The 12,466-nt window shown below is 47.9% G+C and overlaps 1 protein-coding gene across 1 annotated transcript; it reads right to left on the minus strand.

Moving 5' to 3' along the window:
* Positions 1-2,036: 2,036 nt before the first annotated feature.
* On the minus strand, positions 2,037-6,375 carry SHISA3 (shisa family member 3). The gene is made up of 2 exons (XM_060246325.1): positions 6,081-6,375; positions 2,037-3,237 (listed from the first exon to the last, which is right to left on the minus strand). The coding sequence occupies exons 1-2, from the start codon at positions 6,373-6,375 to the stop codon at positions 2,783-2,785; spliced, it is 750 nt and encodes a 249-aa protein (XP_060102308.1). The 3' UTR covers positions 2,037-2,782.
* Between the last annotated feature and the right edge of the window lie 6,091 nt (positions 6,376-12,466).

Below are 12,466 nucleotides of genomic sequence, written 5' to 3' on the forward strand. Positions count from 1 at the left end.
TGTTCATATTTCCATTCACCAGTCCTGCTCTTCCTGGGGCATCTGGACTTTTCTGGCTTGTCCCAGGCTGCTTTACTGAGGATACACAAGGAAAGATGAAGATGAAGATAATGGATTTATATCCCGCCCTCCACTCAAAAGAGTCTCAGAGCGGCTCACAATCTCCTTTACCTTCCTCCCCCACAACAGACATCCTGTGAGGTGGGTGGGGCTGGAGAGGGAAAGCGGTGATAGGAAAGTTCTCAGGCAAGCCAGACCTCTTTTTGCATTTCTCTGGATTAAATCAACATGCTTTTCCTTCAGACTGTGTTGTCATACAGGACCATGGAAGTACCAAACCATTTCAGGATTGTTTTTGACATATCTTTATAGAATATTAAGATTTGGTTTTGCGTTTCAAAATCCAAGAATCCACAGAAAATAAGTTGTCTGTTCAAAAATGCACATTCCTCTTCTGTGCATACAAAAGTTCATACCTTGAATAAAACTTGAGTCTTAAAGGTGCCACTGGATTCTAACTTTATTCTATTGCTTCAGACCAACACAACTACCCATATGAAACTGAAAATGAGAAACTTGTTTTAATGGGATTTGTATACAGATTATGCAGGCAGCCCAAATCCGTACATCTGTATCAGAAATACTTCTGAACTCACCAGGGCTTATTCCCATGTAAATAGGCATGGCATTACTGCCTTGCGCTGCAGGTCATGTTTGTTTTAACAGAAGTTCTTTCCACTACACTATTACCCAAGCGATCAAGGCAGTATAACACATCATTCTCTGCTGCATTTTATCCTCGCAGCAACCCTGTGAGGTAGGTTGAACTTGGGAGTAACATTCATCAAATGCAATTTTGGGCTGTATCAACAGAAGTATAGTGTCCAGATCACGTGATGTGATGGTATTGCTTTGCTTTGCTCTGCTCTGGTAAGACCTCACCTGGAGTATTGTGTTCAGTTTTGGGCACTACATTTTAAGGATATAAACAAGCTGGAACGGGACCAGAGAAGGGCGACGAAGATGGTGAGGGATCTGGAGACCAAGTCCTATGAGGAAAGGTTGAAGGAGCTGTTTAGCCTGGAGGAGGCAGCTGAGAGGTGATATGATCACCATCTTCAAGTACTTGAAGGGCTGTTATCTAGAGGATGGTGTGGAATTGTTTTCTGTGGCCCCAGAAGATAGGACCAGAACCAATGGGTTGAAATTAAATCAAGAGTTTCCGGCTCATAAGGAAGAACTTCCTGACCATTAGAGCGATTCCTCAGTGGAACAGGCTTCCTCAGGAGGTGGTGGGCTCTCCTTCCTTGGAGGTTTTTAAATAGAGGCTAGATAGCCATCTGACAGCAATTAAGAGCCTGTGAATTTAGGGGGAGGTGTTTGTGAGTTTGCTGCATTGTGCAGGAGGTTGGACTAGATGACCCTGGAGATCCTTTCCAATTCTATGATTCCATGTGAACCTGAGTCTTTCTAAATCCTAATCTAATGGCTATTCCACACTGGTTCTCTAGCTTCTTAAAAGCAGACAATGAATATTTTACATACTTAAACTTTATTTCTGACCATATGCTTTACTGCGTCTCGGTGACAACTTTTAACTTTACAGATCACACTGAAGTAAATTACATTTTTATTAATTAAAAACAGACATATTTGACGACAAAAGTATTTCATCTTCAGGTTTTTATTGGATAGAGAACCATGTGACTACTAAACAGTGTTAATCTTGTCAATACATTTTAAATTACATTTTTTTCAAAACTTATATAGTGCTAATTTTACAAATAGAACTTTTAAGACCACATTGTCCAGCGTGTTTTCCCAAACATTCACAATAAATACATCCTTGAGAAAATGCTTAAACTGGCAATCTGTGAAATTATTGTAGGCTACCTAAATTGCATTTCATCTCTGGACTGTGAGAACCCAGACTACAGATAAAATTCTGTACTGAAATCCTGCTCTGAATCCTTCCAGTTTTTCAGTTCTACACATCGCCTGTAAAATCAGCCTTGTCATATTTGGGGGTACTTTTCAATCCTTATATGCTGACACAAGAAGTTCTATGACTGGACTGCTTGTGTCCTTATTGTATACCTTTTTTTAATTTTCTCGGAGATACTGATTAATCTCATTATATAGCTTGCAATTTTAATGTCCCAGTCTTTTCATACTAATTTATAAAATAATTACCTTGATGATTAGTGATACTAATTATCATTTCACTTGTTTGTGGATAGTACTCCACCCTCCCCTTTTAAACTCTGTTAATAAGGAATAAAACTTATGAGAAGATCCAGCCTGAGTTCAGCACACTGAATTAAACTGGAGAAAGATAAATATTAAAATCAGTAAGGCATACAGTTCAAACTTCAGCATGTTTATCAGAAGTAAGTGCCAAAGGGATAGAACCTTTTAAAAGTGCTTAAATTTGGCTAGACTATGCCATGGCAATAATTAGTTGTCCTCTAAAATTCTGCCCCAAGTGTCTTATTCTACTTGTATCTGCAGGATCTCTTCTCAGGTTAAAAGTACAGCTTTACACATGCCCACCGAAGAGAAGACTTTAGTTTGCAATATATTTTCAGCTATTACCCACATGGAGGCGATGCCGCGATTCAGAACATTTATTTTGCAACCATCTGCATTTTAAAAAGGGCAGCTTGCCCATTCCCATAGCTCTGAATCCCATGACCACAGAGCACATCTCTGAAAACTACACAATGCAGGAGTTTACTGTGCTTCACTGTGAGCCCAGCGTTCAGTTTTTCAAAACTTCCTTTCAGCTCGGACTAAAATCTGGAACACACTTTCCAGTTGTAGACGATTCGGAATGGAGAGGGTAGGAAAAATACGGGGCTGACACCAAAAATCCAGACGGCTGAGAGAGGTGGATGGAGTGGCCCATTTGCAAACAGCCAGAAGAATAAGGGGGAGGCGAAGAGGCCATGATGCACCCGGATTCTGGCCTGGCAAATGAAAACCTGCGGACGGAGCCCCCGGTAGAACTTGAGCTGGTTGCTGTACTGGATTGTCGTGACGGAGTCCTTAAGCTCGTAGAGTTCAAGATCATTGGTAAAGTCTCCATCTGGTAGCTCTGGAGAGAGAATCGGATGGGCTGCTGCGAAGTTTGCTTAGGCCTTAGACACGTACAGCAATAAACAGCGACCAGAGAACCCACGAAAATGAACGCAATAAATATCGATCCAACAATAAGAAAAGGCACGTAGACTGGTTCTAAACAAAGAGGGAGGGAAATGTCAAAACGTCATGAAATGGAAAAAAAAAAAACAACCCCAAAGTATTATCTATATACTCCCTTCAAAATACAAAGATTAATTTGTCAACGATTATTATTATACAAAAACATTAACACCAATTCACATGAGTAAATAAGATCCTCTGTCTAATTCAGCAAGAAATAAAGATCCTTTGGCTCAATACAAGCACAAATTCTTCTGCAATCATTGGGGCTTAGCGATCAATGCCTGGTTAAAGTCTTTATGTCCTGGCTGGGTAAAGAACAAAATCCCCAACTTCTTTGCAAGTTTTCACTTTTAACAGATGTTCTTATGCCTCCACCAGTGTTCAGCAGTGGACACAATGTAACCTAATTAGTCTATACAGTATTTCCTGAATCACCTTTTTAAAACTATCCTATTGCAGACTCTACCATGCCATTTACCAGCAATATAGATTTTTCTTGTTTCTTCTTTCCCCTGCTTTCCTCACCCTGTTGTCTATTTGGGGCGGGGGGGGGGAGGTAGGGAGAGGGTGTTACACTGAACCCAAGGAACAGTTCTGTGAAACTCACAAGTTTACCTCACCCACCATTTTTGGGGTTGTAATTGGACCCAAGAAAATGTAGCGTATTACTATTCCAACAAGGATTTCCCCCCCCCCCCTTATGGACCAATATGGAGTGGTTCCACACAACCACCTTTTTTTCATTGCTGAAGGATCCCTTTTTTATTATTATTCAGCTGCAAGCAGAACTAAAACTCAAGCTTCCAAATGTGTTTAATGTGTTACATTCTCTATTTTTAAAAAAATCCTTCCCTCAGGCACAATCTTATTATGCATTTTCTCAGAAGTAACTTCCCATCAGCAAATGTCTTGCTTCTCTTTGCATTTTTCCCCTTGGTTCCTTTGTTTCCAGTCTTATCGAGTGCTTCCTAGTCTTCTCTCCATTAATAATGATAATCTTTTTTTGTCCATAGGGAGGAGTTAAGTAGCACTTTTTTACTCTACAGTAAACCCCCCACTGCTCATATTTTATTAAAACGGCAATAAATGAATTAAAAATAACAATTAAAATAACAAATAACAATTAAAAACTGAAGCAAAACTGTGGAGATAGAAAAACAAAACAGAACTTAAGCACCAAAGAGACCCTGCAGACAAAACAGGTGGAAAATGAAGAGGTGAAATTTTAAAGGGCCTGGATCCCTGGGAAACATCAGCGTTTCCACAGTCCACATCAAACAGCCTGACTCTTCAACTGCATTTTAAGCTCTTTAAAAATAAGAGTCTTGAGGAAAGACAGCATGGAAAATACTAGAATGCAACAGGCTGATGCCATCTGAATTCTAAACCTGAACAAATTCACCTGTGTTCAGTAGTTTCAGGTTGCATTTGAGTAACACATTCAAGTGTCACATTAAAAGAGAGAACACTAAATCTAAATCCTGGCTATGCCCTAGTATAAGCAGCAAGGCTTTATCTGCAGGATGTTTCCCAAAATGGAAGGTAGCCCCCCAACCCCAGCTCAAGAGCTCTGCTGGTCTTCAGCTGCAGAGTTAATAACAGGACTCTTTTTTACACAGTGAGAAACCGGGTATGCTCAGAAGTAGCTCCCGTTGAGGTTAATGGCACTTCCTACGTAGAAAGCGATGCGTTTCGACGTTTCACCAACAGCTGATTAAAAGCATAGAAACAGTCGGGGGAACAAAAGGTTTTCCGGGCTGGCCCATTTCTGCGGACCTGCCGAACCTCTTGCTTGGCTGGCGAACAAATAGCTGACAAGTATAGGCTTTGATCACACATGTTAAATAATACCGTTTCAATCCACTCTCAGCGCACTTTCCAACTGGATTTTACTGTGTGAACTGGCACTACCCAGTTGGGAAGTGCTTTGAAAGAAGATTGAAACGGCATTATTTAGCATGTGTGATCACAGCCATAGAGACAACCGGGTCGATGTGAGCCCGACGTCTTTGGATTGGTCGGAAAACCTCGTTAATGCAATCGGGTCGAACCCAGCCTCGTTCGCTTTCAGAACGTGTTTTAAATGGTTCCACGATGTTAGCACCCTTTACATAAATTGTTGCATGCCTCCATTGATGAAGACCACCTCGTTCCTGACTCTTCTTTCCAAAACTCCAGACGGGACAAACTGTTCCCCCTTTTCTGGAGAGGAGAGGACATTTTGGGTGGCACTGGCCAGCAGAAGAACCGGTGTTGCGTGTTCAGACGTTCGTTTACAAAACGTCAGATTTCTGCCCTAACACGCTTTCTTTGCCCGATTCCCGGTTGGAGAACTTCCTTTAGAATTAACCATGCGGACAATTTCAAAGCGTGGGGATTTCCCAGCACTTTCCCCTTTCTGATCTAGAGCGAAGAGGGCGAGGCCAGCAATGGGGCTGGCTGCAATCCTCCGCGCCCCAGCAGGAAAGCGAGTCCAGCCATACCCCGGACCAAACAGGCACCCGATGATCCGCCTGCACGTGTCGCGCGGCCTGGGCGAAGCTCGCCCCAAGTTTGCAGTCCTGACTCGGAAGTCCCTCCCACCGCAGCCCAGGAGCCTTGCACCGCAGCAGGCGCCGGGGGAAAGCTAGATGCACAGCAAAGCTAGATGCCAGATGCATTGCAAAGACACCGTTGCAAAGCTAGACCCAAACTCCCCCGCGGCCTCAGGCTCGCCTGCTCTTTCTTGCAGCGCTGCCCTGTGCAGAGTTGCTCCCATCTCCGTCCCCTGAAAGCAAGGCGCGGAGCCGGGAGCAACTCTGCCCGGGATTCCACGGGGGCCCTTAAACCCACATGCCCGCGCGCCCGCCCTCCCTCCCTCCCCTTCCACTCACGGGCGCCGGCGGGCGGCTGCTCCGGCTCGCGGTCGTTGGTGCAGCCGCCTTGCTCCAGGCGCGCCTCGGCGGCGGCGCAGCAGTAGCGCAGGGCGCACGAGCCGCAGCAGATAGTGGCGTCGGGGGTGTCGAAGCGCTCCGGGCAGGGGAAGCCTTCGTAGTCCCGGCCGTGCGCGTCCACCCAGCCGTGGCAATACTCGCCGCCCCCGCCTCCCGCCCTCTGGGCCTGGCCCCACCACCAGCGCCCCGCCAAGCAGCAGCCCAGCAGGACACAGCGCAGCCACCCGGCGCTCATGGCGGCCCCCCGCGCTCCTCTCCGGCAAGTCGGCGTCTCCCTCCCGCCGCTGCTGCCAGCATCCAGCCACCCACCCCCCCAGCGGGACCTGCCCCTCGGGTGGGGGGGGGGAGAAGGCCGTGACGCCGGCCCGCCAGGGCCCCAGCGGCTCTTCCTGCCGTGGCGGCCTCGCCCCAAGGAGGGCGCTGGGTCGGCGTCAGGCCAGCCCGCCTGGCCTGGGCCTCCTCCCCCTCTCCAAGAGGCGCCTCGCAGGGCGAGAGAGCAGAGCGCGCTTGCCTTTGTCCCCCTCCTCCTCCTCGGATCGGCCTCTGCCACAGTTCCTTTTACCTCGCCGGAGAAATCTTTTTGGACGTTTCTGAGGTCATTTGCAGTCCGCCTTTCTCTCCTGACAAAATTGACTCCTCTTCCTTGTAATTGATTTAGATGTTTAAATACAGGCCTACTGTCTTCCCTAAGGGCTAGGGTTGCCAAGTCCAATTCAAAAAATATCTGGGGACTTTGGACTTTGACAATTTGGTGCCTCTACCTCAAACTCCTCCCCAAGAGCCCCCGATACTCGCAGAACAATTCTCCAGTATACTCTATGGGAATCGGTCTCCATAGGGAATAATGGAGTGTGCAGCAGGCATTTCCTCCCCCCCCCCCCAGCTTTCTGATGACCCTGAAGTGGGAAGGCCTTCAAACCCGGGGATCCCCTGTCCCCACGTGGGGATTGGCGACCCTACCAAGGGGCCCAGAATTTTTCCATTCTCCCATCAATTTTTCCATCGCACCATCAACACTCTAATGTGATTTATGCCATTACGGGTCAGTAATGCCCTTCCATTCCCTACATTGGACAAATAGGCCAGTTCCTCCCACAGTGAATTAATGGAGGCAAGTTTGACATCAGAAACCGCCACATTCCCAAACCAATGGGGGAACATTTTAACCTCCCAGTACATTCAGGTGCTGACCTAAGAGCAGATGAGAAAGACAGACGGCTGAATTGCAACTCATAACAAAGCTAGACACTGCATCCTCCTGGACTGAATCGAGACCGAGGTTTCCTGTCTTATTACCAAAGCAGCTTTCTCCACGCCTACTACCTCTCTGCATATCATGCCTAATCCAATCACACTTATTGCCATTTGCCTGCTAATGTCATTTGGCATATGAAATCATTCCACTCTCCAAGATATAGGACAGATGAGCCAACATTCTGCCTGCATCTGAAGAAGTGAGCAGTGACTCTTGGTCAGTTTGGTGTAGTGGCAAAGCCGCAATAAACCCTGTGGAGGCCCCTAGGCAGTTGAAATTTGGGGGGACCCTTGCAAATTATCTCAGAGTCTGAGCATCCACCCCACCACCCACAGCCCCTGCTGTAGCCTGCAGGCCTCTCTTAAAAGCCCCCTTGACAAAAGCTGCGGGGGAGAGGCAGAGAGAGGCAAACTTGGTGACAACACCAGCAGCAGCCGCACCAGGCAAGTTGGGCAAAGAGCAGCTTAGTCGCTGACTGCACACACAGGCTGGGAAGGCTGCAGGCAGGGGGGAAAATGAGGGGGGGGAGCCAGCCCGGGATCCCTAAAGGCCTGGGGGCCCATAGGCCAGTTCTTACTTGGCCTAATTGTTAATCCAGCTCTGTAGTGGTTAAGTGCAGAGATTCTTTGATTCCCCGTTTCTCCACATGCACCTGCTGATGAGACTTTGGGTCAGCCACAAATTCTCTCAAGGCTGTTCTGTTCAAGGCCAGCCTCAGCTCCCTCACAGGCTGTTTGTTGTGGGGAGGGGCGGGGGAAGGAGATTGGAAGCTGCTCTGCGACACCTTTGGGTAGTGAAGGGAAGAGTATAAATCAATTCTTTTCTTCATACCCTACCACAAATTTTGTTAGTCTTTAAGGTGCTAATAAGCCCCATGGCGCAGAGTGTTAAAGCTGCAGTATTGCAGTCCCAAGCTCTGCTCATGACCTGAGTTCGATCCCCGGCGGAAGTTGGGTTTTCAGGTAGCCAGCTTGAGGTTGGCTCAGCTGTCCATCCTTCCAAGGTCGGTAAAATGAGTACCCAGCTTGCTGGGGGGAAAGTGTAGATGATTGGGGAAGGCAATGGCAACCACCCAGTAAAAAGTCTGCCATGAAAACGTTGTGAAAGCAACATCACCCCAAACTCGGAAACGACTGGTGCTTGCACAGGGGCCCTTTCCTTTCCAAGGTGCTACAGGAGAATAGCAACATTGTGAGGTAGGTTAAGCTGAGAGAGGGCAACTGGCCCCGGGTCACCCAGTGAACTTCCATGCAGAATGGGGATTTGAACCCAGATCTCTCAGCTTCTAAACTAGTCTTTTAACTGTGACAAACATTCAGAGAACATGAAAAACTGCAACAATATTGCCTGCATGGAAACATCATCCTGGAAACTTACCCTTTACACATTTTCCGAATGATATGAATATGGAAGGAGCTTTTATGATTTTGCTATATGAGGTGGATTAAGCTGGAAAAAAATCTAGGCTAACCATGCCACCTCATGGTGGTTATGGAGGACTCAGGGTCTTGGTGTGGCACTCTAAACACTAGTTGTTCCTTTATTTTATAGGCAATCCCTTGGGCCTTGCAAATTAATTAGAAATGCAAGCAGTTTTCTGTTACCATATTGGTGTTGAGTTTTAAGCATTTGGTGGGACATTGAACTTTGTATGTCGCACCAAAGAGCCCCCCTCAGTGCGGCTGAGCAAGCCTTGCAAAGCAAGCTGTGATGCAGAAGGAAGCAAGAGAAAAGGAGAAGGAAGCAGATGACAGCCAGTTGCTCAGGGGCCTGATAGCCCTCTGGAGGCCTGATTCAGCCCTTGGGCCACATGTTTAACACCCTTGCTCTAGAGTATGCTTTGTGGGTGAACAGAAGTGCCTACATACATAAACCGTTTTGTAATAGTCACTCAGGACAGCATCATCTGTTCGGCAGAAGGAGAACCTATGGAGCTACGCCACTGGTTCATCTCGCTTTAAGTAGCATTGCCTCTCCAGGGCCTGAGGCAGAGAAAGCTCCTTCCTGCTCCCTGAGATCCTTCAACTGGAGATGCCAAGGACTGAAGCTGGGACATTCAGCATACAGAGCAGGCGCTCTACCCCTTCTCCCTAGGCCAGGTCCTTCTGCTGCCTGAGTCGCCCGTGCTGAGATTTGCCCATCTATGCTATGCATTTTTGGAGTATTTTACATAATACTATATTAGTCAGTACCTGTTTTGTTAAGAATAGGGGTGACTAAGGTTGCAATCACACACACTGAATAATGCACTCTCAACTCATTTTCAGTGCACTTTCCAACTGGATTCGGACTGGCAAGATCCTGTCAGAAAGTGCATTATTTAGTGTGTGTGATCACAGTCTAAAACTTATTGATGGGCATGGTTAAAGGTGGAGGGTGGAGCTACAAGTATAATTCTTGAGAACTTTCTTCTAACTTACACCTGGGGCATGAATACAAGCCAGGAGCCCAGGAAATTACTGCACTTGCCTTCCATATGTTTATCTAGTAGCAAACAAGTATTTCTTTCTCTAATGTGTGAAGTGGAGGGAAGGCAGCAGGCATATTATACCCAATTTTGTCAGATCTTGGAAGCTAAGCAGGGTTGGCGCTTGGATATAAGACCGCCAAGCAGGGCGCTTGGCACCCCAGGCAAACTCGCTGCCCATTGCCCCCCTGTGCAGCACCTTCTCTCTCCCACCCTTCCCTTCTGTGCCACCTGGGAAGGGGCAGTGGAACGCCATGCTTCCCCCCTCTTTAAACCCCCCATACACCAATCAGCTGGTCAGTAGGTAAAACGCTGCCACCCCCCTCCCTTCCCTTCTCTTCTGTGGGCCGCACTCTGCCCACTCAGAGGAGCAAAGCTAGAATTGGCCCTACTCTTGAAAGCTTGTCAGTCTTCCCTACTCACTTAGACTCGGCCTGGGCCTCTCGGCACTCTGACTTCCGGCAGAAGTGAGAAGGAGTGAAGCCTTGGCGCTGGGAGGCCCGGGCCGAGTCTAAGTGGGTAGGGCCAATTCTAGTTGTGCTCCTCTGAGTGCACGGGGGGGGGGGTCAGCAGAGTGCAGCTCCACAGAAGGGAGGGGGGTCGTGGCAGTATATTACCCACTGATCAGCTGATCGGAAGGGGGGGCTTTAAAGAGGCTGGGGAGTAGGGTTGCCAATCCCCAGGTGGGGACAGGGGATCCCCCGGTTTGAAGGCCCTCCCCCCGCTTCAGGGTCGTCAGAAAGCAGGGGGAGGGGGGAAATGTCTGCTGGGAACTCTGTTATTCCCTATGGAGATTTATTTCCCATAGAAAATCATGAAGAATTGATCTGTGGTATCTGGGGCTCCGGAGGTGCTGTTTTTTGGGGTAGAGGCACCAAATTTTCAGTGCCTCTCCCCAAATTACCCCCCCCCCAAGTTTCAAAAAGATTGGACCAGGGGGTCCAACTCTATGAGCCCCAAAAGAAGGTGCCCCTATCCATTATTTCCTATGGAAGGAAGTCATTGAAAAGGTGTGCTGTCCCTCTAAATGTGATGGCCAGAACTCCCTTTGGAGTTCAATTATGCTTGTCACAGCTTTGATCTTGGCTCCACCCCTAATGTCTCCTGGCTCCACCCCCAAAGTCCCCAGATATTTCTTGAATTGGACTTGGCAACCCTCCTGGGAAGGCGCTCCACTGCCTTCCTGGGCAGCGCAGAAGAGAAGGGGGCAGGAAGGAGGAGGAGAGGCGACAGTGGGGGGGAGGTAAGCTAGGTATTTGCCTTGGGGAAGGAGGGAGAGTCCAATTCTGTGCCCCCCTCCCAGGGCCCTAGGCAAATGCCTAGGCAACAGTTTGCCTAGTGGGTGATCCGGCCCTGCCACCAAGGAAGGCTGTGCAGGGGAGTCAGTGGCAAACCACCTCTGCTTCTCACTGGCCTTGTAATCCCCTCACTAGGGCCACCATAAATTGGCTAGGATTTGGCAGCAAGGTCGGCAAAATTAGTGCCCAGCTTGCTGGGGGGGTAAAGTACAGATGACTGGGGAAGGCAATGGCAAACCACCCCATAAAAAGTCTGCCAAGAAAACGTCAGAATGTGACATCACCCCATGGGTCAGTAACAACTCGGTGTTTGCACAGGAGACTGACTACCTTTACCTTTACTCCCAGGACAGTGTTCTAAGATTGCACTATGATTCACCAATGCAGAGTGAATCAGACATACAGAGTTCTGGCTAAGGACTTGTTTGGTTTCTGAAAACTAGCCCACAGTTTACCCCTAAATATTTATTTGCTTCATTTATACCCCACTTTTCTCCGCAGTAGAGATCCAAAGCAGTTTACGTTGTTTTCTTTGTCTCCATTTTATCTTCACAACAACTGCGAGGAAAAGGGCAGTGATGTCCTGTATTCTCAGTGCCTGAGATGGGGGGCAACAATGGGAAGCTTCTGGAGTTCTGGCCCCTCCAGTGGACCTCCTGAAAGCACTTGGGGTTTGGCTACTGTGACACAGAGTGTTTGACTGGATGGACTATTGGCCTGATCCAGCATGGTTTATTTTGTTTAAAACAGCTGAGACCATGTGATGGGCCTGAGGCCACCGAGCATTTTTCTGTGGCAGAGTGAGTCTTCTACTCTGCCTCTCTAACAGCTCCGAAGTCTAAAAACTTGATTGTTTATGAAGTGAACATAAGAACATAAGAGAAGCCATGTTGGATCAGGCCAATAGCCCTTCAAGTCCAACACTCTGACCAATTTCGCACTCACCCTATGCCGCTCTGACGTTCCTCTTTTCAGCGCGGCATCCTTCTGATTTCCCACTATCTGCCTCGGGGCTTCAGCTTGTGTCAGCATTTTTGCAAGGCAAAGAGAAACCGCTGAAAACAAGTTTCTCTTTGCCTTGCAAAAATAGCAACGCAAGCTGAAGCCCCGGGGCAGATAGTGGGAAATCGGAAGGACGCCGCGCTGAAAAGAGGAACATCAGAGCGGCTTAGGGTGAGTGCAAAATCGGTCTCTATTTCACACAGTGGCCAAAAAACCAAAGTGCCATCAGGAGGTCCACCAGTGGGGCTAGAAGCCCTCCCACTGCGCCCCCCCAAGCACCAAAAATACAGAGCATCACTGCCCC

The sequence above is a fragment of the Heteronotia binoei genome, chromosome 9, assembly GCF_032191835.1.
Source record: "Heteronotia binoei isolate CCM8104 ecotype False Entrance Well chromosome 9, APGP_CSIRO_Hbin_v1, whole genome shotgun sequence".
Taxonomy (NCBI): domain Eukaryota; kingdom Metazoa; phylum Chordata; class Lepidosauria; order Squamata; family Gekkonidae; genus Heteronotia; species Heteronotia binoei.

Excerpts from the sequence above, each read along its gene's own strand:
- SHISA3 (XM_060246325.1), bottom strand. The coding sequence starts at position 6,375 with ATGAGCGCCGGGTGGCTGCGCTGTGTCCTGCTGGGCTGCTGCTTGGCG. Across the intron at positions 3,238-6,080 it reads GCAGCCGCCCGCCGGCGCCC|AACCAGTCTACGTGCCTTTT; the intron begins GTGAGTGGAAGG and ends CTCTTTGTTTAG.